The sequence below is a fragment of the Leptodactylus fuscus genome, chromosome 2 (genome assembly GCF_031893055.1).
Source record: "Leptodactylus fuscus isolate aLepFus1 chromosome 2, aLepFus1.hap2, whole genome shotgun sequence".
Lineage (NCBI taxonomy): Eukaryota > Metazoa > Chordata > Amphibia > Anura > Leptodactylidae > Leptodactylus > Leptodactylus fuscus.
This window is the reverse complement of record NC_134266.1, coordinates 235,088,127-235,111,068: the sequence shown is the minus strand read 5'-3', so window position 1 is coordinate 235,111,068 and position 22,942 is coordinate 235,088,127. Positions and strand designations below refer to the sequence as shown.

Sequence of the window (22,942 nt, the reverse complement as noted above, 5' to 3'; positions counted from 1 at the left end):
TGCAATTCACGAACTGCCTGAAGGCAGGACACGCTTTTGGCCAAGACTTTAATTCAGGACCCTTCCACTATATTCTCTATTATGCTTGTCAGCTCTTCTACCTTCAGGCTTACACACACACCAGGATGTTCATCAAAATTTAGGGCAGGTAAAACCGTCCAACATTCGTTGAGCCGTATTCCTGAACACACAAGCGCTACTATACTGTTTGTTATGGAGAAAGCTCTTGGAACTGGCAAGAGAAAACCTTTTCCACAAGTCAATGCTACAAGTGTGTAGGTAGGTGACCCTCTCTGTGCACATCCTCTAAGACATCTGTGCCATATGGCATGTCACTCCAGACCCATAAGCTGGGACACTGACGTCACTAGCACTGCTATGCATCCTCTCTGATCACATTAGTGCTGTCGAGACTGCTAGGAATAAAGGGAAGACCTGAGGTAGCCAGAAGTAACACTGAATAAAAACAAGCACAACAACATTTGGGCAAAATGTGGGGGTTGACCCCAATGTTTATTTGACAAATGGGGAACATTTTCATCTTCATTTCTTATAAGGGCGGGTTCACACCAGCACCCAATCTCCGTTTTGCAGGTTTTCGTTTCCGGCCCGAGAAACTGGACAGGAGACAGAAACCGGCAGGCAGTATTCAAACCCATTCTTTTAAATGGGTTTGCAAAGGGTCCGCCCATGAGCGTCTTCTGCTCTCTGCAGCGAAACAGTGTTTTTTTTTGTTTTTTTTTTTAACCGGACACAAAGTCGGACAAGCAGGACTTTGTATTGGTTTAAAAAACAAAACAAAAACAAAACACTGTTCCGCCACGGAGAGCAGAAGACGCTCACCGGCGGACATGGAATGCCGGATTTCCATCTCCTGTCGGCAGAAGACTGAAAACTCAAAACGGAGATGGGGCGCTGGTGTGAACCCATCCTCACCTAGAATGCCAGAACACTGCACCAGAGGTGGACAAGTCATTGTTGGTACATCAGGTGACAGCCTAAACTCGACTGACTGGATGTGACAAGATCCTTCCATGCTGCCGGCTGTGACATCTGAAATACAAAAGAAATATGTATTACAAAACGTACAGAACAATATAAAATAACACGTTTAGAGTCAAATATTATAAACATGCATATAACAATGCCCATTGTGGGACGATTCTTCTTAGCTAGAAAGTGATACAAAGAGAGGGTGTAATATTCCTTGAGGATATATACTCCAGATTGAGTAGGGAGATCACATATTCCCTGGGTCTGTAAGAACTAGGCTCCCGTACGTGACTAACAGAACCGCATCACTTCAAGGGACAGCATGCGAGTCCTCTAGTATGGGGGCTTTAAGACCACCAGGACTAAAAGGATACACAAGGTAAACAATTGGGTGAAGTGTGGTGGTTGGCCATGGCGTTTGCACTGCAGGAATGAGGGTCAGGATACCCAGGCCCACATCATAACAGTCATTCTGGAGCATAAGCCACTTATTGTCTCCCTGCAGCTGACAATGGCGAGTGACAACCTCATTGCTGGTCCTGCTTTTTCTCCCCAACACACTCCAAAAAGATTCTGCCGCTTTCATGAACAACCTTAGCTTGTATTTGGAGGCTGGTTTCTTCTAACCGTGATTTGAAGTTACATTCTCTCAAAAACTGCCTCATATACCTCTTTTAGGCTAAGATTACTCATTTACCTTTCCCATAAGAACCACCTGACATGTGGTTAAGACAACAACGGCTTTCCTTAAGGTGGTATCTCGTCACAATCGGTAACACTACTGACTGACCGAAACAGTACTTTGTTAACTTGGTTCAGCCCCCTCACAGACCACATAATCCCAGTTTTCTAGTAGTTATTAAAAGGGTTTTACTAGCAAATCCCCCCCCTTTTAACGCTTGTACTGTGCGTACAGGATAAGCCCCATTGTCACCACCCCCAAACACCATTGTCACTACCCCCATAACTTTAAGACCACTGGCAGATGAGAGGACATCCTTCAAGTTCACCTTACACAGAATAATCTCTGTTCCATTGAGTGTATCCTATAGGCTATGCATCATGGTCATTACCAATAGACCTCTCTATCAACTGTTACCAGAGACCACAAAGTCATACCTCATAATTTTGAGATTTCAGTGGTTAGGTGTGACCTCAACAGACCTATGCCACCAAAATACAGATCTCGAGTAAAACACTTATTTTCTACCACCGGCGCAGGTGGTGGGAAATCCACCCCTGGGACAGAACTGAATGGGGGAGGACTGCAGGGTAGTCAAAAATGACTAAGACATCTAACACGTCACCACTACAGAGCCTGTGGAAAACAACTTACCGGTTTGAGTATTTATGTTGTTGATGATGTCCATGTCATAGAAAAGTCCTGCCCTGCTGTAGACCGGTAGTGGAGAGGTTCCTGAAGCAGCAGCAGTTGGTCCTGCCCTGCTGTAGACCGGTAGTGGAGAGGTTCCTGAAGCAGCAGCAGTTGGTCCTGCCCTGCTGTAGACCGGTAGTGGAGAGGTTCCTGAAGCAGCAGCAGTTGGTCCTGCCCTGCTGTAGACCGGTAGTGGAGAGGTTCCTGAAGCAGCAGCAGTTGATCCTGCCCTGCTGTAGACTGGTAGTGGAGAGGTTCCTGAAGCAGCAGCAGTTGATCCTGCCCTGCTGTAGACTGGTAGTGGAGAGGTTCCTGAAGCAGCAGCAGTTGGTCCTGCCCTGCTGTAGACTGGTAGTGGAGAGGTTCCTGAAGCAGCAGCAGTTGATCCTGCCCTGCTGTAGACTGGTAGTGGAGAGGTTCCTGAAGCAGCAGCAGTTGATCCTGCCCTGCTGTAGACCTTGAAGGAAAGGTGCCTGAAGCAGCAGCAGTTGGTACTGCCCTGCTGTAGACCTTGAAGGAAAGGTGCCTGAAGCAGCAGCAGTTGGTACTGCCCTGCTGTAGACCTTGAAGGAAAGGTGCCTGAAGCAGCAGCAGTTGGTACTGCCCTGCTGTAGACCTTGAAGGAAAGGTGCCTGAAGCAGCAGCAGTTGGTACTGCCCTGCTGTAGACCTTGAAGGAAAGGTGCCTGAAGCAGCAGCAGTTGGTACTGCCCTGCTGTAGACCTTGAAGGAAAGGTGCCTGAAGCAGCAGCAGTTGGTACTGCCCTGGTGTAGACCTTGAAGGAAAGGTGCCTGAAGCAGCAGCAGTTGGTACTGCCCTGGTGTAGACCTTGAAGGAAAGGTGCCTGAAGCAGCAGCAGTTGGTACTGCCCTGGTGTAGACCTTGAAGGAAAGGTGCCTGAAGCAGCAGCAGTTGGTACTGCCCTGGTGTAGACCTTGAAGGAAAGGTGCCTGAAGCAGCAGCAGTTGGTACTGCCCTGGTGTAGACCTTGAAGGAAAGGTGCCTGAAGCAGCAGCAGTTGGTACTGCCCTGGTGTAGACCTTGAAGGAAAGGTGCCTGAAGCAGCAGCAGTTGGTACTGCCCTGGTGTAGACCTTGAAGGAAAGGTGCCTGAAGCAGCAGCAGTTGGTACTGCCCTGGTGTAGACCTTGAAGGAAAGGTGCCTGAAGCAGCAGCAGTTGGTACTGCCCTGGTGTAGACCTTGAAGGAAAGGTGCCTGAAGCAGCAGCAGTTGGTACTGCCCTGCTGTAGACCTTGAAGGAAAGGTGCCTGAAGCAGCAGCAGTTGGTACTGCCCTGGTGTAGACCTTGAAGGAAAGGTGCCTGAAGCAGCAGCAGTTGGTACTGCCCTGGTGTAGACCTTGAAGGAAAGGTGCCTGAAGCAGCAGCAGATGGTACTGCCCTGCTGTAGACCTTGAAGGAAAGGTTCCTGAAGCAGCAGCAGTTGGTTCTGCCCTGCTGTAGACCTTGAAGGAAAGGTTCCTGAAGCAGCAGCAGTTGGTTCTGCCCTGCTGTAGACCTTGAAGGAAAGGTTCCTGAAGCAGCAGCAGTTGGTCCTGCCCTGCTGTAGACCAGGAAGGAAAGGTTCCTGAAGCAGCAGCAGTTGGTACTGCCCTGCTGTAGACCTTGAAGGAAAGGTGCCTGAAGCAGCAGCAGATGGTACTGCCCTGCTGTAGACATTGAAGGAAAGGTGCCTGAAGCAGCAGCAGTTGGTCCTGCCCTGCTGTAGACCTTGAAGGAAAGGTTCTCGAAGCAGCAGCAGGGAAATCCTGCTCTGCTGTAGACTTGGGAAAAACAGGTTACTGTAACAGCAGTAGGAGGGGATGTAAGTAAAGTGTGAGTATGTAATGGCCTGCTGTAAACATGGGAAGGACAGGCTACTGTAGCAGTAGAGGAGGGGTCCTGGCCTGCTGTATACATGGGTAATAGAGGTTACTGTAGCAGTAGAGGAGGGGTCCTGGCCTGCTGTATACATGGGTAGTACAGGTTACTGTAGCAGTAGAGGAGGGGTCCTGGCCTGCTGTATACATGGGTAATACAGGTTACTGTAGCAGTAGAGGAGGGGTCCTGGCCTGCTGTATACATGGGTAGTAGAGGAGGGGTCCTGGCCTGCTGTATACATGGGTAGTAGAGGAGGGGTCCTGGCCTGCTGTATACATGGGTAGTAGAGGCTACTGTAGCAGTAGAGGAGGGGTCCTGGCCTGCTGTATACATGGGTAGTACAGGTTACTGTAGCAGTAGGAGGGGTCCTGGCCTGCTGTATATATGGGTAGTAGAGGAGGGGTCCTGGCCTGCTGTATATATGGGTAGTACAGGTTACTGTAGCAGTAGGAGGGGTCCTGGCCTGCTGTATATATGGGTAGTAGAGGTTACTGTAGCAGTAGAGGAGGGGTCCTGGCCTGCTGTATACATGGGTAGTAGAGGTTACTGTAGCAGTAGAGGAGGGGTCCTGGCCTGCTGTATATATGGGTAGTAGAGGAGGGGTCCTGGCCTGTTGTATACATGGGTAGTAGAGGTTACTGTAGCAGTAGGAGGGGTCCTGGCCTGCTGTATACATGGGTAGTAGAGGCTACTGTAGCAGTAGAGGAGGGGTCCTGGCCTGCTGTATATATGGGTAGTACAGGTTACTGTAGCAGTAGGAGGGGTCCTGGCCTGCTGTATATATGGGTAGTAGAGGTTACTGTAGCAGTAGAGGAGGGGTCCTGGCCTGCTGTATACATGGGTAGTAGAGGTTACTGTAGCAGTAGGAGGGGTCCTGGCCTGCTGTATATATGGGTAGTAGAGGAGGGGTCCTGGCCTGCTGTATACATGGGTAGTAGAGGTTACTGTAGCAGTAGAGGAGGGGTCCTGGCCTGCTATATACATGGGTAGTAGAGGAGGGGTCCTGGCCTGCTGTATACATGGGTAGTAGAGGAGGGGTCCTGGCCTGCTGTATACATGGGTAGTAGAGGAGGGGTCCTGGCCTGCTGTATACATGGGTAGTAGAGGTTACTGTAGCAGTAGGAGGGGTCCTGGCCTGCTGTATACATGGGTAGTACAGGTTACTGTAGCAGTAGAGGAGGGGTCCTGGCCTGCTGTATACATGGGTAGTACAGGTTACTGTAGCAGTAGAGGAGGGGTCCTGGCCTGCTGTATACATGGGTAGTACAGGTTACTGTAGCAGTAGAGGAGGGGTCCTGGCCTGCTGTATATTTGGGTAGTACAGGTTACTGTAGCAGTAGGAGGGGTCCTGGCCTGCTGTATATATGGGTAGTAGAGGTTACTGTAGCAGTAGAGGAGGGGTCCTGGCCTGCTGTATACATGGGTAGTACAGGTTACTGTAGCAGTAGAGGAGGGGTCCTGGCCTGCTGTATACATGGGTAGTACAGGTTACTGTAGCAGTAGAGGAGGGGTCCTGGCCTGCTGTATACATGGGTAGTACAGGTTACTGTAGCAGTAGAGGAGGGGTCCTGGCCTGCTGTATACATGGGTAGTAGAGGAGGGGTCCTGGCCTGCTATATACATGGGTAGTAGAGGAGGGGTCCTGGCCTGCTGTATACATGGGTAGTAGAGGAGGGGTCCTGGCCTGCTGTATACATGGGTAGTAGAGGAGGGGTCCTGGCCTGCTGTATACATGGGTAGTAGAGGTTACTGTAGCAGTAGAGGAGGGGTCCTGGCCTGCTGTATACATGGGTAGTACAGGTTACTGTAGCAGTAGAGGAGGGGTCCTGGCCTGCTGTATACATGGGTAGTACAGGTTACTGTAGCAGTAGAGGAGGGGTCCTGGCCTGCTGTATACATGGGTAGTACAGGTTACTGTAGCAGTAGGAGGGGTCCTGGCCTGCTGTATATTTGGGTAGTACAGGTTACTGTAGCAGTAGGAGGGGTCCTGGCCTGCTGTATATATGGGTAGTAGAGGAGGGGTCCTGGCCTGCTGTATACATGTGTAGTAGAGGTTACTGTAGCAGTAGAGGAGGGGTCCTGGCCTGCTGTATACATGGGTAGTAGAGGTTACTGTAGCAGTAGGAGGGGTCCTGGCCTGCTGTATATTTGGGTAGTACAGGTTACTGTAGCAGTAGAGGAGGGGTCCTGGCCTGCTGTATATATGGGTAGTACAGGTTACTGTAGCAGTAGAGGAGGGGTCCTGGCCTGCTGTATACATGGGTAGTAGAGGTTACTGTAGCAGTAGAGGAGGGGTCCTGGCCTGCTGTATATATGGGTAGTACAGGTTACTATAGCAGTAGAGGAGGGGTCCTGGCCTGCTGTATATATGGGTAGTACAGGTTACTGTAGCAGTAGAGGAGGGGTCCTGGCCTGCTGTATATATGGGTAGTAGAGGAGGGGTCCTGGCCTGCTGTATACATGGGTAGTAGAGGAGGGGTCCTGGCCTGCTGTATACATGGGTAGTAGAGGAGGGGTCCTGGCCTGCTGTATACATGGGTAGTAGAGGAGGGGTCCTGGCCTGCTGTATATATGGGTAGTAGAGGCTACTGTAGCAGTAGAGGAGGGGTCCTGGCCTGCTGTATATATGGGTAGTACAGGTTACTGTAGCGGGGGGAGGTCGGTTCTTGCAGGGGGTTGTTGGGTGTGCACTGGCCGGGGGTATTGTTGCAGGCCGCACAGGACTTGCTGTGACTCAGCAGCAGAGATGGGGGAGGGGCAGTGAGGGCTGTGCAGGGAGAGCGGTGTGTGAAGCTGCGCTTGGAGCTGTGCACACTATGCTGCCCCCCCGGCTGTGGAAGGCTCCGGGCTTCTGATCTGCGGGCGGATACTCAGGATTTGGCGGAGGGGGGCGCGGGGACATTCAGAAGCATTCTCATATCTGCTTCCAAAAGGGGGACAAGCCAGTGCCTGCTCTCCCGCCATATCAGGCCAAGGAGGCCTCACCGGCCCTGGTACCTGCAGTCCTCGGACAGAGATGTTTCCTCCTGGCTGGGAAGAGAGCGAAAGAAAGAGGGAGTAACATTCTTTGAGCTAAGCTCAGGGAACACGTGATCTCCTCAGCCAATGAGGCCCGGGCTCCCTCAGGAGACTAAACCAGAGCCACACCCCTTAAAAGGCCAGCACCTGCCAGCCACAAGCCTAAGCAGCCCAGGAGCCGTAATGAGACCGGGCACAGTCTCTGCCTGGTAACGTCATATAATACAGCTCTGCCTATTGGTTAACAGGTTTGTGTTTATTGATTGGCTATGACTCTGTAAGCCTGCCCATTAGCTGTACAGTGATTGGCTCCTAGCAGTTTAGCTGACAGCTCTGTTGACCAATCCGTGCAGAGACAGAGGAGAGTGCTCTTGTTTGCGCAGCCCTGCTGTGGCCAGAGGTTTGTCCCTGTGTTGTCGGAGAGCACCCCGGGGTCTCCATGGCGGTCACTAAGCAGCTGTGGATCCGGATCATTTACGCCACAGTGGGCACCATATTTGGTGTGTCGGCTTTCCTGGCTTGGAATGTGGCCTTTGGGCAGCCTTGGACAGCGGCCATGGGGGGCCTGTCAGGTAGGGGTGATGATATACTGTACCGAGCCGCAGGTGAGGTATGGATGATGTCAGCCTGTGCTTTCCCATCTGATACATGTCTGTCATCTATTGCTATGCAGCCATAGGAGAGGACTGATGGTGACTGAGGGCAGTGTGTACAGGATAGCAGTAATGTGTGTGCTGGTTGTACAGCACAATCCATAATGTGTCCCTTTAAGGATGGATCTGTATGATATAAGGTCACAGGTTGTCATGGACGCTGCCAATCCAATATTGTCTGTGTGTCAATGAGATACACATGTATTACTAATGCAGGAATATAAAAGTAGCAACAAAGTGACAAGACCCTAAAAGAACATTGACAAGAATGGAAACCCGGACAGTCACATGACTCAAAAGATGCAAAAGTCATGTTATACAATAAGATGAACCTGCACCTGAGGTCATGTGACCATTGTATGGAAGGACATGCACACACGGGTGGTGGGAGGCAGAATAAGATGTCACTTGTCATTTGGGACTTTATTGGAACGTACGAGATATGTTCCACAGTGTATACGCAGAGTGTTATTGTGTGCTTTGTTAGACACTGTTCACACTTATGTCAAGGTTTCCTTTTTTTTTATAAAGCAGAAAAACAAAATTAATGAAGTGCTGCATCTGTCATACAGTATGAAGGAAAATCTGGTGGTGGGGTGCAGAGCCTATTGACTTACAATGGGATGCCAGAAATGTCATGGCGGGGGAGGCGGTTTTATTTTGTGATTGACGTCCCTGATGGAAATGTGAACAGAGGCTTACCTTGGACACCTCTCCACTCCATTTCATCTTTTTTTGTGGCGACTATATTTTTGTGAGTGGTTGTTTATTCTATACAGCATGGTAAGGGTATGTTCACATGGGACATATGCACTGTATATATTCAGCAGCCAAATTACGTGCAGGAAATCCACAGCGGATCTCATCCACATGCTCAAAAAACCCACACAGATTTAAAATATTCCAGAATTCTGGTGTAATTTGCACCAAAAAACTGCTGCATGCTATGCCCAATATTTATCTGGGGTTTTGAACATGTTTTATACACTTTTCCAACTTGTGTGGAGAAGGAAGCGTGGCTTCCATGCTAAGGGGGATGTCTCCCACCCATACTGGATTCAGCAGGACAGTCCTGGGTTCTGGGTCATGTCCTGATATCAACTCATCCGGAGAGGACGCAGATGAGTTGAAATCGGGAATGGTGAATGGTAGGAATGAATAATTCAGTACAAATGCTTCACCATTCTGCTCCAGGAGTAGTGATGTGATGACGTCACTTACATTGCACCTGAAGCCACCAGAACCAGACACTGCAGGAGAACAAGGAGAGGTGAGTATTGTTATGTTTGTTTTGTACCAGGAGAGGGACATAATATTGTGGGGAGAAAATTAAACTGTGGGGGCAACTAAACAGAGGACCAGCTTGAGGGGGGGCATGAAACTGTGGGGCCGGCTGGAGGGGAATATTAAATGGGGGAAAATAGAGTGGGGGGGGGGCATTAGCTGGACAGGAGATGAAATTGTAGCTGCACCAGGAGAGGGACTTTATACTGTGGGGGCCATTGCAGCAGGGTATTATAATGTAATGGGAATTATACTTTGTGGAGGCACAAAGAGAAATGGATGGGAATGGGCGGAGTCAAAGTAGATGTGGGTGTGGCTAAATTCTCTATGTTGGATAGAGCGTCACATATTCTGTCCCTCTGTCTGTCCTTTGAAAGTTTGCAGGTATGTAGGGGAATGGTATAAGTTGTAACTCTGCGCCCAAAATGTGGCAAGAACATTTAAACCAACAAATAGGAGGGTGTAAAGTTAGACTAGACAGTCTTAAGCATATGACAGGTTTATCAAACTTTAGACACTTTGATAAATCTGGTGCAGTTTAAGACCGTCTAAGCTTGCGCTGTCTTTGCGGACAGTATTAGTAAATCTGCCCCAGTGTACAAAATATTGATGGTTGAGTCTAGAATGGAGTAGTGTAAATCAGATGTGTAGTGTATCCAGTAGGTGGCGCTATCTTGTCTCCAAGAGTGTTAGGTAAGTGGTCTGGCACTGGAGCCTTAGCATTTTTGGGTGTTACATTGTTGAACTAGAGGCTAACTAAGTCTCTCCTATATGCAACAGCATACCTGGCAGTGGCTTATTGTACTCTCTCCATTCTAGCACATACTGTCCATTGAGCTGTACTATGGTCATGCAGCCTGTAGGATTATATGGAGGACCTTCACAGTGGATATTATGCTTTGTTCTGCATGTGGTGAAATCTGCAGCGGATATGCACAGAAACAGCACAGTTTACAGTTGCGGGGTTTCGGCATATATGCTGCAGATTTTCCGCCAGATCAAATCCAGAAAACTGGCGTGAGTTATAATGAGTAAATTCAGGTGATGCAGCCCTGACTGGCCTATGTCGCCCCACCCACATTCACGTGTGATTTGCTGCAGCGCCCCCTATCTTTGCTCTGGGTTCCTGCTGTGCAAGAACTGAAGCACAACCACTTTGAAGGAAAAGGCAAGAAGGGGATTTCGCACTAAATCAGTATGGCATCCCCTTAGTTTTCAAGGTCGGTGGGAGCCACAGGTCAGACCTCAATGAGTCATAAATGAATAGTATATCCTAGCATGTGCCATCTCTATAAAGCAATTATACCACCAGGGCTGTGGAGTCAGAGTTGGGACTCATTTTGTGTATCCAGAAAAAAGTTACTCTGGCTACAAAATTAAATAATTAACTATTTCTAATTATACTGTACTATTAATATTATATAATTAGATGCATAGTTTGTTGCATATTTACTTTCACAGGACTCAGTCACTAGATTTTTAAAGGGGTTGTCATATAATATCCCAATATACTTTCTGTATCAATTCCTCACAGTTTCCTAGACCTCTGCTTGCTGTCATTCTTTGTTTACTTTCAGTGGATAAAACCAGTCTATAGCTTTGTGACATACAGTCCATGGTCACGTGATGGACAGTCCCATGGTCACGTGATGGACAGTCCCATGGTCACGTGATGGACAGTCCTATGGTCACGTGACGGACAGTCCCATGGTCACGTGACGGACAGTCCCATGGTCACATGACGGACAGTCCCATGGTCACGTGATGGACAGTCCATGGGCACGTGACGGACAGTCCCATAGTCACGTGACGGACGGTCCCATGGTCACGTGATGGACAGTCCCATGGTCACGTGACGGACAGTCCATGGGCACGTGACGGACAGTCCCATAGTCACGTGACGGACGGTCCCATGGTCACGTGACGGACGGTCCCATGGTCACGTGATGGACAGTCCCATGGTCACGTGACGGACTGTCCATGGTCACGTGATGGACAGTCCCATAGTCACGTGATGGACAGTCCCATAGTCACGTGATGGACATTCCTATAGTCACGTGATGGACAGTCCATGGTCACGTCCTGGTCAGTTCATGGTCATGTGATGGACAATCCATGGTCACACACGTCATAGACAGTCCCATAGTCACGTGATGGACAACCCATGGTCACGTGATGGACAGTTCATGGTCACGTGATGGACAACCCATGGTCACGTGATGGACAACCCATGGGCACGTGATAGACACACAGATGTACGGCTCATTACAAGACTACTGTGCTGTGACTGTAACATGTTGTGCACCTATGTGTCCATTACATGACCATGAACTGATTTTCATCCACTAGAAGTAAACAATGACTGACAGCAAGCAGAGATCTAGAAAACTGTGAGGAATTGATAAAGAAAATATATTGGAAAATTGTACAACTTTTCACTATAATAACAATAACATTTATTTGCTAAAAGTGGACAGCCCCTTTAATGTATTAAAAGATCTTTCCTGCTTCTGATCGACCATGGCTATCAGCCATTGATGAAGTCGGAGCAGGAGTCAGAGTCTGGTTGCGTAAAAACTGGTGTTGAAGTTGGTGGTTTGGATCTATAAAAGTTTTTAGTTCTTGGTCTCCGGAGCATTAAACCTAACCCACGGATTGATCTTGGGTTCATATGTCTTGACAGTGACCATAAAGCTTATAAAGGAGTATTCTGGTCACATCAAGCAATTGGCTGATCGCTTTTGTCCCCCGGTTTGAATGGAGCTGAGGTAGGAAATGCATCCATCTTTGGTGGTATCATTGAAATGAATAGAGGAAGGGCTCTCATTTCTGACCACTGCTCTAGGATGCAGAACTCCCTCATTTTTTTGATCAGTGGGGGATCCAGCGGTCAGATGCCCACCAATTACCAAATGACCCTCTACCCACTGCATAGGGGGTAACATCACTGAAATACTCCTATAGGGCGAAAGTGCTGTGACCACATGACTATACATAAGAATCATCCATAGATCTTCTTGTCGGTATGATACATACTTTATTGTATGTTGTGGCAGTACAATTGTGTGACTGCTCCGTTTCCTTAGTAAATCCCTCCCAGCGTTCTTGGAAGGTGATGTACTCTGTCTGGATAGAATACTTTTTGCTTGGCTCTGCTAGAAACAGCTGTTTTTTGCAAGATAAGGCAAATCTGCTGCCAATAAGTCTGTTCTGGACTTCAGGACCGAATTAATTCTTACCTTCATTAAATGCATATGTCACATACCTAGCTGGCTAGGACACCAGGGACGTTTGGTGCCAGCAGTTAACATTCTCAATTAGCTTTGTGTTTTGGTGGTCCCAGAATATTATGCAGGTTATACTAGTAGCAATACAGAATCATTGCAAACATCTGCTCTCCTGGAACACTTACAAAAGGACGGAGGTTTATACATCTATGATATATTTAGATTATTGTCTAAAGGTGGCCGTGCACAGACACATACATAGACACCGACACTGGCCTTCCAGAGAAGCGGACCCTCAGGTCACTAAGGAATTCAGCTTGCGGCTAAACTAGGGAGCGCAGTCCAAAGCTGACCATAAATATAAGATAGCCATCATGCCGAATAGTCATTTTGCTAACAGCTACCTCAAGCTGACCCCGACTGGGTAAGGAGTGCACATGCAATATAGTGGTGGGGGGAAAAGCCACTCTTAGTTGGCTTATGTCCGCAAGAACAAAAGGATCGGAAAGTTAAAGTCTGGTAGATGTCTTGGGAGATTCAGACATCCCAAATGCACATTAAAAGGTTGGCAGGACTAGTTGGAATCAGCAGGATCATCCTTTATACAGCCCATCAATTTCCATAGTGCCGGCTGGCCATCTAATGTACGTGTTGAGGTATGGGAGGAATCGGCATCTGTCACATTCAGCTTGCCTGTTCCTCTTGTTCTTCGGGAAGATGCACTATTGCAGTATAATAGTATTACGCTAGGGTCACACTTGTATTCAGATTTCCATTTGGGGGATCCACTTGGAGATTCTCCAAATGGAAACTTAATCCGCTTAAAGGGATTCTATCATTAAAATGCTATTTTTTGTCCCTAACACGTAGGAATAGTCTTAAGAAAGGCTATTCTTCTCCTACCTTTAGATGTATTCTCCGCGCCTGCCATTCGGTAGAAATTCCGGTTTTCTTCGGTACGCTCACGGCCACAATAAATGGCTGCGGGCATGTGCAGTCGTCTCTGCCCAAGGCCCGATGGCAGAGCTGACTGCACATGCGTAGAAGTTTGACCCCCAGCGCTGGAAGAAGACGCGGAGAGAGGCCGTTCCAGATGAAGATGGAGGCAGTGCTGGAGAGTTCTCTTGCAGCATTGGGGATGCGCCCAGTGCTGTTTGAGTGCTGGGGCCCACCCCCAGTGCTGCGAGAGAACTCATTTGCATAAAGACAAAAAACGTGATTTCTACTGAATGGTGGCGCGGAGAAGACATGTAAAGGTAGGAGAAGAATAGCCTTTCTTAAGACTATTCCTACGTGTTAAGGACAAAAAATGTAATTTTAATGATAGAATCCCTTTAAAATAGCGGTTACCTTTGGAAACTTACGGACCCCATAGATTATTATGGGGTCAGCCAGGTTTCTGCCCAAAGAGGTCGAAAAATGCAGAAAGAAAATCCCTGCTTGCAGCACTTTTCTCTCTGCGCTCTTCAAGCGGAGTGGGAAAAGAATCCCCATTCGGAGACCGGGCGCAGATGTGAACCTCGCCTTAGACTTACAGTTATTATTATCTGTTTTACTTTTGATTGTAGATTTTATAGTTTGGCTTTCTTTACATAATTGTGGGAGCAGCCATATTACCCAAGGGGCTGTTATCAGTATATGTTATACATCTGCTTATTAATATCCTTATCCCAATCATGGTTTCTGTCATCTCTGGAAAAAAAAAATTAGCACTAGAACCTTAGTGTTGTATGAAAGAAAAGAATTTCTTCTTTCATGTGACACCAAAAGCAAGTTTGTAAGTTTTTGTAATGTCGGAGATATAATTGTTTGAAGTGACCTCCCCTACCCGCATTTCTCTACGTTACACAGCCCTGTACTCTTGTACACCATATTGTAAGCCGATGGCTGGTCAGGTAATGGAGGGGGTGTACATCTCACCCAGACTACTCAGGTAGGCGAGATGAAAAACTCCAGAAGGAATTTTTGTTCTCAGCAGACAACTTTCGTCTGCTGGGCATTTTGGTAAATGCTCAGTATTCGCCTGGATTTTTAGGAATGGCAGGTAGGTTGGTAGTGGGACCTGTCATTCCACCCCCCTCCAGTCCACACTTTGGGGATGGATCGGCAGCTGCAGAGAGTCTCCTCGTCAAGGAGACTTAAGAAGTCAGCTGCAGCAGCAACACTTTGGCAGAGCTTGGCTGGAGAGCCAAACAGAGAGGTCATATTTTTGGAGCTGTATCCTGAATGACTCAACTGGTTTTGGATTTCTGTTATTCTAGGTGAGGTAACCTATTCTATGTTTAGTTAGAGCCTAGCCGGGCAGGGATTTATTTTTGTATTGTTTCCTTTTGTTTCTGCACTATATTATTGAATGAAAATAAAACTCTACCTTTGTTTTGGACTAAAGAAACTGGACTTGTGTGTCTATACCACCCCACCTAGCAACCCCAGACCCTGACAATATACAGGAACATTCAGTGAGAGGCAGACACAGCTCTCAAAGCCGAAACAAAGGAAAGAATAAAGGCATGCAGGATTTCACAGAAAGGAGACATATTTGTTAATGACACAAAGACTACCATGAAATCAAAAGTTGTCCGGAAGTTTATGCTTTATATCCGCTCCACTGATTCCTACATATTTGGAATTCTTTCTCTAGCCCCCATCATTCCTGAACAATCTGATCAGTTACTTTGAGCATCTACGATGCTAACTAGACTCCCTAATGTCAAATGGGCAGAAGTAGGCAAGGGGGAGTGACTCAGAGCTCAGACACTGTCTGCCTTTGATTAGTTCTTAGTCACGCCCCTTGCTGCTTCTGCCTAACACCACCCATTTGACATTAGAGTGCCTGGTTATCATATCAGGCACCAAAACCACCTGTACTGATTGCTTGGGAATGGTGGGAGCACCAAATTTATTATAGTGGCTCAGGTTGTATAAATCTGGTGCATAGACTGTCTAATTAAACCTGTTGGCCTCAGTAGTGCCAAAATGTAACAGCAAACCTTTGGCACAGATTGCTGTATTTGAAGTCATGCCCCCTTGTGGTAAGCCTCAACTCTGTCCTGCTAAAACAAGATGCAACATTTTGCACCACATTGTGATATATTATACACCACATTCTAAACACTTAAACATTATTTATTTTACTTACTTATATACCACCATCATAATGCACAGCGTTTTACAGATATATCGTCACCAGGGAAAGAAACCCACGCAAACACCAAACGAAAATACGAATGCCTTGCAGATGTTGTCCTTGGCTGGATTTGAACCCAGGACTCCAGCACTGCAATGCATCAGAGCTAACCACTGAGCTTGTAGTGGTCCAGGCATAGTCTGTGAGGGGAGGAGGTGAATCTTGTGTTATCTGCCCCCAACATTTACTGTAATCCTGTCTATAATGACCATATAATATATTATCTCTGCAGAACACAAAGTGTTTTGTGCGGGAACCTCAAGATTTCATTTTTCCCTTTTAATTTGGATAGTGACAGGACATGGAAAATTTTTTAAAAAAAACAAAAAACAAAAAACCTGATTTAAACAGTGGATCATTTTGGATTCATTCCCTTTAAGATGCTGCATGTGAACACTTCCTGTAACTTATTGCCCAATATTTCTGGCCTCCCACACATAATGCTTTCCAAATGATGGCATTCCTGAGCCTGGAAACGAGGACAACGTCTTGTAAAATTTACTTAGGTAATTGCAAGTTCTTTGAGAAGCTCCTGGAGATCTACAGAGGGTGTAATCCCTGCTAAGATAACAATGGCGAGGCGTGAGGGACTCTACTGTGTGCGTTTATCATTATTATGCATTGGTACATTTGGGGGGGTGGGTTTGCATGTGTAGATTGTGTTTGTGTAGTTTTTATTATTTATTATATTATTATTATTTTTATTTATATTTATTTTTTAAAGTGAATCTGTCACCAGAACGCAGTATATCATCCCAGCCCCACAGATAGATAGGTTACCTGAATTAAACTGTGTTTCCTCTTGTGAATCAGTGCTTCTATTGGCGGCGGCGCTGACCTTTTTGAATCTCATTTGCATATCAACAGAAACAGTGATTAGAGATGAGCGAGTACTGTTCGGATCAGCCGATCCGAACAGCACGCTCGCATAGAAATGAATGGACGTAGCCGGCACGCGGGGGGTTAAGCGGCCGGCCGCCGTCAAAGCGGAAGTACCAGGTGCATCCATTCATTTCTATGAAGCGTGCTGTTCGAATCGGCTGATCCGAACAGTACTCGCTCATCTCTAACGGTGATGCCTTTGCAACAGAAGCACCGATTCACAAGGGGAAAGCCATTTGATTCAGGTGACCCTAACCTATCTATCTGCAGGGCTAGGTTGAATTGTTCTGGTGACCCTCTCCCTTTAAGCACCCCAAAAGTCATTTTCATGGTCCTACAAATGTATTTTTCCCTCTCTGATAATAAGGTTCTGACTAGGAAGTGAAAGCTTTATTATCTTTAAAGTGATGTTTCCATTTTATGCATGTATGGCATAGCCACAAGATAGGTCATAAATGTCTGATCGATATCCTACTTCTGGGTGCCAAACTTGTCTCCTCAATGGGGTTGTGTATTCCCCTATCCCCCCATATCATACAGCTGTTATGAGTGGCCATGCATGCTAAATTTTACCATCTATCCATTCATTCTCTACCACAGGACATCTGATTAAAGTGCTTTTCCAGAGAACCTTTTTTTAACTTGCTGTCTTGGTACTGGACCTACATGTTCTGGGCAGGCCCTAACCTTCGGTCACATGAGTGGAACCAGGCTCTGGGTTTTTCCACCTCGTCCCTCCTCGTTCATATTCACAGGTAGTCCACATAGCACATGTAGCTAGTGGTGGAAACCATAGAGGAGAGTGGAGGTTGGGTGTTGGTTCCCATCACGTGACTTGGGGTCATATCCAGACCGAAACACCTAAGTCTAGTATCTAAAAAGAAACCTGGAGCATATTAGGTAAAAAAAACTTCCCTGGACAACCCCTTTAAGAGTTTATGTAAACTTTTATATATAACATGGCAACCTATGTATAAATTCTGCATCTGTATAGCATATACTTACAAGTGCTGTACATTTGGTGCACATCTTGTGGGATTTTTTTAAATATTGGACACTATTAGTATAATTTCTAATCTAGGGCCTAACTCGTGACAGCAGAACCAGCTGATCTTTGCACCTGGAAATGTAAGATCCTCACCATGACATTGCACTAAATTTTCTGCTGAATCACGCCGTGTAGTTTTCCTTATTTTAAGAAAAAAAAAGTTACAACTTCAGAAATGGTTCCTTTTTTATTCTGCGACCGTAAGGTCAAATTTAAAATCTGAAGTATGCAATATTTCTTGTAGAGTCATGCTTTCATCCACATGACACTTCCTTATATTATATTATTCACAGAAAAAACATATCTAAGCAGCTTCATTCTGCAATAATATAGGTAAGACTTCACCGGCAATGGAGGTCTGAGAAACACTGGTCAAGAGAAAGCAAGGCTCATACTTGTCACAGTGTTAAAGGGGTATTCCGGGACATATTGATGGCATATCCTTAGGATACCTGATACCCCCACGATCAGCTGAGTGAAGGGTCTCAGCACCTGTACTATTTATGTATGGAAAGTTTATTTTTAACCATTAGTGTCTCCCAAATAACAGCTTCACCTCCATACATGTATACGTCTTTGCTAGTGCTTTTGCCTGACACTTAAGAAGTCTTGGTATGTAAAACCTCTGCCAAGTCATCAGTTCCAGCCCCTCTGAATTGTGAAAGTGCAAAGTCACCAGCACGTTATACAATCCTGCTAGTGTTTCCGTGTGCACAACCAGGACACAAAGACTCAACTACTCTGTTAATATGTGACTATCACGCATCCTGACCAGTGGCGTAATAAGGAACGGCGGGGCCCCGTGGCGAACTTTTGACATGGGCCCCCCACCCCAACCGACGCCAAAGACCCCGACCTCTCCCGGGCCTCCGATCATTATACTCGGGGTGTGAAAAGACCCCCCCCCCCCAAGTATAATAATAGCGTTTGTGGGGCCCATGGCGTCACTTACCAATCCAAGCCCCTGCCAGGATCGGTAAGTAAATAGAGCCCGTTACCGGCTGGAGAAAATGGCCTATTAAAAAAAAAAAAGAAAAAAACGTAGCGGTAGCAGCTGTCACTAGGCCCCTAATGTCCCGGAGCCTGTGGCAGCCGTTACTGCTACTTCCCCCGATAGTTACGCCTCTGATCCTGACTATAAAGGTTTTAGTAAAATTGGAGGAAAATATATTCATGTTGTGTGTTATTTGTATGTAGGGTCATAATAATATTTGGATACTCCTTTAAAGGGAACCTGGCGGGGCAATTTTTGACAATAAAGCACCCACAGGTTCTTATGGACCCTGGCTTTAGTGTTCCAAATTGCCTTGTAAAACCATCCATTCCTGCAATAAAAATAAAAAAGCTTTATACTCCCCTTCCCTGTCCCCCCCCCCCCCCACCGCCCCTTTGCATCGGCGCAGTTCTTCTCTGAAGCTACTCAAGAACAAATGGACAAACAGAGCACAAAAATAGAGGACACCAATGAAGCCCGACAGTCCCTACTGACTAAAATGGGGTCCGTCAGATGTTTGTTCTTTTTAACTAAAAAAAAAAAAAAGTTGAGTTTACAGAACTTTATTTGGATTTGTGCCGGACGGACACCAGGTGTTAAGGTGAACCCTGAACAATCTGCATACAGACGTATGGGGTGATTTATTTTTCTAGGTCTATTTAGTAAATAATTGTATCCCCAATAATAATAATAATTTATTATCTATTTTGTTAGAACTTTTGTCTGTTAATCCTACTGGAAGTTTCTGAATAGATTGCCAACTGGGTGTGGCCAGTTGTGGGTGTGTCCTACAAGCGCAGTGCTGAGTGTACTAGACTGTGTAGCCACACACCTATATGACAAGGGGGATGGCAATGTCCAGTTGGCAATTTATTCTTAGATTTCCTGGGCAACTCACAGAGGAACCGCACAACAGAATTTTGAGGAAAGTATATAGTATAGAATATAAGTATTTAGTATGACTGACATGTCTGGAGGTATAATGACGGCCTCGGGTCCATGAATTCCTTTATAATTAATTCCTTATACAACATTGTAATTTATTCCTTTTTCCCCCCTGCAGGTGTTTTGGCCCTCTGGGCCCTTATCACACATATCATGTACGTCCAGGACTTCTGGAGAACATGGCTGAAGGGGCTGCGCTTCTTCCTCTGTATTGGGATTTTCTTCTTTATCTTGGCTGTTATAGCTTTCTTCACATTCCTTGCTCTAGCCATATCCAACCATCAATGTAAGTACTCAGCGAAAAGTCTCTATAAGGCCCCATGCACGCAACTGAGTGTGCTGTTTTGGGGGCGGGGGGGGGGGGGGTTGATTTTGAAGTGGACTGCACTTAGATGACATTTATGGCTTCCATGATGATGCATTCATTTCTATGAGGGATTCCGATCCATCCAAGTTGAAATTTTTTTTTGTTTTGTTTTTTGGTTTAGCTGGTTGATGGGGCTGCTGACTGTCAGACCCACACAGATCTAATCCAATCCTAAGAATAGTCCATCAATATCGAAAGCCCTGAAAACCTGTAAGGCCTTATTCACATAAGTGTTTGCATATCAAAGACACTAGATGGGTGCAGATTTTTCCATTACACTGCTTCTGGTTTTGGCTTGCAAACAATGATAAGGGGTCCTGCACATTTTTTTTTAACATCCCTCACATATCCATTTTTAGAACCATGGATGTCGGAGTGTACACACATGTCAACCTCTGTTGTAAAACAATTTCACAGATGTTGAATACAGATAAATCGGATTTATTTTAAAGAAAGAACAATTCAGTATATCCATTTCTTTTTCAGACTGGACAGACGGTCAGAAAATGGCTGAAAAATAAATACCCTGACAAAAAATATGCATAAAAATGGACTTTTTAATCCGCTTTAGGTCCCATGCACACGACCAAGTTGGCATCTATGGAGGCTTCCAATCCACCTTGTTCCAATAACACAGAGCCGGAGGGAACCTGCTCTATAATCATCTGTGTCATTGGGACGGAAAGGATCAGAAGCCCCCATAGACATGCATGCATAACAGGACACATGTGGATGCCTGTCCTAAGTGCATTCTGCTGAAAACTTGGCCCCAAATCGAAGCACACTCAGTCATGTACATGGGGTCTAAATGGCCATTTTTACAACGTTCACATAATGTTGGCCGTTTTTTGTTTATTCGGTGTGCTTTAACGGAAAAATGGACCATTGACATCATTGTTGAATGAGGTTTCCTTCAGAATTTGTTTCGGCATTTTTTTCCAGATCAAATGACATCAGTTTTTTCAGCAACAATATACTGTATGTTGTCAGTTTATTTTCACTGACCTATTAATTTCATTCAAGCAAGTTTGTGATTTTCTTAGCACAAGGGGAGGAAAAAAAGGCTGAATGTACATACATCCTGGGAAACACATTTCCATGTTCTTCCCATAATCCCCCACAGTGGTGCGAAAATGGCTTTATAAGACTCCACACACCTACATGGTGGTCTCTCCCTAAGGAGTGACAATATCCCCATAATCTGGTCTAGAAGTCTCTCACCTCTGCCAAGTCAGTTCTCCCTAGACTGTGCTGATGAGATCCAATCAGAACGAAACGGCGCTGTCCCCAGTTGGGATGATACTGACTCTGGATCATTGCAATACAGGCTTGTTGGAAAGTCAGGCATGATGTTCAGAGAGCTTCCCATAGAGGACAGCATACAGAGGCAGTGTTTCCCTATTTACATCCTGGGAAAGACATTTGCATATTCTTCCCATAATCCCCCACAGTGGAGCGAAAATGGCTTTTTAGTACTCCACACACCTACATGGTGGTCTCTCCCTAAGGAGTGACAATATCCCCATAATCTGTACATAGTCCGTTCACTTTTATGGGTAAGGCCTTTATTTTGGGTATTTTTTGGTTATTCTCACTTGTTTCTGTTCTTCCCCACTTAGCCTTCGTCGATCCAAAGAGTTTCTACTTGTCCTGTGTATGGAGTTTCATGTCCATGAAGTGGTCCTTCCTGCTGGGCCTCTACTCCTACCGTTACAGGAAAGAGTTTGCTGACATCAGCATCCTCAGTGACTTCTGACCACTGATCTCTAGTGACTGAAAGTGGATTTTTTATTGTCTTTGAATATATAACAAGCTCCTCGTCTTTTGCTCAGCTACTCCACAATGACTTCTGAAGGAAACTACCCAAAGGAACTGAAGGATTCTTGGAGAAGGTGAACATTGTATTCATATTCTTATTTGGTTACCGCATCTGCTTCCTCCATAACAAGTATATTTTTTAATTTAAATTCAGATTTTTAGGTTTTTTTTACATTTTTAACCTAATCTGGGTATATGGAATTTGCAATGCTCTAACAGCAGTAACTGAGCGCTACTTCTCACAGACAGAGCTATCCAGCACAGTCACTTTATCGCGACTCTGCGAAAACGGAAATGGATTGATAAAGTCTGGCAATTCAATGAAGCGGAACATGTCTTCATGAAGATGTCTAGTGAATGACTTCACAGTGCAAGGATTTTAATTTCTTTTAAGCATATGCTAACTTTCTTGTGTGTGTGTGTGTGTGTGTATATGTCCTTGTGTAACTAAAAATAATGACTATTTTTGGAGTATGTTCTCCAAAGTTAAAAAATAAAAAACAGTTTTTAGTAAGATGGGTTGTGAACTACAGCTGCGACCAGGATGCACTTATTGTAATGCCTGAAGCTTGTGGAGGTTACCATGATCTGCACTATAAATGTTGGATTTTTTACGTGTCTGCATTGGCGTTCCATTGGGAGATAGAACTTTGCCATCTGTTATTAAAAAACAAAAAACAAAGCCAATCTTTAAATTTTTTTTTTTTTTTTCTTGGAGGCAGAGAAGCGAAGTTCTGTGATATATAGGTTTATGTGATTTGGTGCAGGAATTCTGATTGAAAACGGAGTAAGTCCTGTCAGGACTCCTAGAGGACACAGTAAGGTTAAGACCAGCAGAACATGGACCAACCCGAAAAACAGGTAAATGACAGCGCTCACCCAAGCAATTAAAGGCATCGAGCCGATTAGTCCAGTGATTGTGCACTTGAAAAAGGACGTTTTTGTCCGAAACGCGTTGTGCCTACCGTTTCCAATAAAGAAGATTGCCTTTAAAGGGATATTCCCATGACGCTTGTTCACTAACCTGGGGTTTCACTTGCACGGGATTGGTTGTAAATGAATTACCTTAGTGTGAAGCTGATGTAGCAGAGCTGGATTTGAGTTAGCTTGCATTACATACAGAGGTAAGGGATTCCCTATCTCAGCCCTTATCAGCCAAATTCAATTAAACCGACTGATAAGAGCTCAGAAATCCTGGAGCTCTGCTACTCAAAAGACACAAACAGCTCAGAGCTGTTCCAGCCCCTCCCTCCCCCTCTGAGAGCAGGCAGC

At 45.9% G+C, this 22,942-nt stretch overlaps 2 protein-coding genes across 2 annotated transcripts; one reads left to right on the top strand and one right to left on the bottom strand.

The window, feature by feature from the left end:
- Positions 1-494: 494 nt before the first annotated feature.
- LOC142195768 (uncharacterized) lies at positions 495-4,046 on the bottom strand. The gene is made up of 2 exons (XM_075265786.1): positions 2,330-4,046; positions 495-1,053 (listed from the first exon to the last, which is right to left on the bottom strand). Exons 1-2 carry the CDS (start codon positions 4,044-4,046, stop codon positions 650-652), a joined length of 2,121 nt encoding a protein of 706 aa, XP_075121887.1. The 3' UTR covers positions 495-649.
- A 3,592-nt stretch (positions 4,047-7,638) lies between these two features.
- SLC48A1 (solute carrier family 48 member 1) lies at positions 7,639-22,184 on the top strand. The gene is made up of 3 exons (XM_075265785.1): positions 7,639-7,837; positions 19,604-19,771; positions 21,472-22,184. The coding sequence occupies exons 1-3, from the start codon at positions 7,705-7,707 to the stop codon at positions 21,606-21,608; spliced, it is 438 nt and encodes a 145-aa protein (XP_075121886.1). The 5' UTR covers positions 7,639-7,704; the 3' UTR covers positions 21,609-22,184.
- The last annotated feature ends 758 nt before the right edge of the window (positions 22,185-22,942 follow it).

What these genes read in the sequence shown, in the direction of transcription:
- LOC142195768 (XM_075265786.1), bottom strand. Translation starts at nt 4,046, where the DNA reads ATGTCTACAGCAGGGCAGTACCATCTGCTGCTGCTTCAGGCACCTTTC. An exon ending in CAACATAAATACTCAAACCG is followed by an intron (nt 1,054 to 2,329) that starts GTAAGTTGTTTT and finishes TTTGTATTTCAG; the next exon opens with ATGTCACAGCCGGCAGCATG.
- SLC48A1 (XM_075265785.1), top strand. Translation starts at nt 7,705, where the DNA reads ATGGCGGTCACTAAGCAGCTGTGGATCCGGATCATTTACGCCACAGTG. An exon ending in GGCCATGGGGGGCCTGTCAG is followed by an intron (nt 7,838 to 19,603) that starts GTAGGGGTGATG and finishes TCCCCCCTGCAG; the next exon opens with GTGTTTTGGCCCTCTGGGCC. An exon ending in AGCCATATCCAACCATCAAT is followed by an intron (nt 19,772 to 21,471) that starts GTAAGTACTCAG and finishes TTCCCCACTTAG; the next exon opens with CCTTCGTCGATCCAAAGAGT.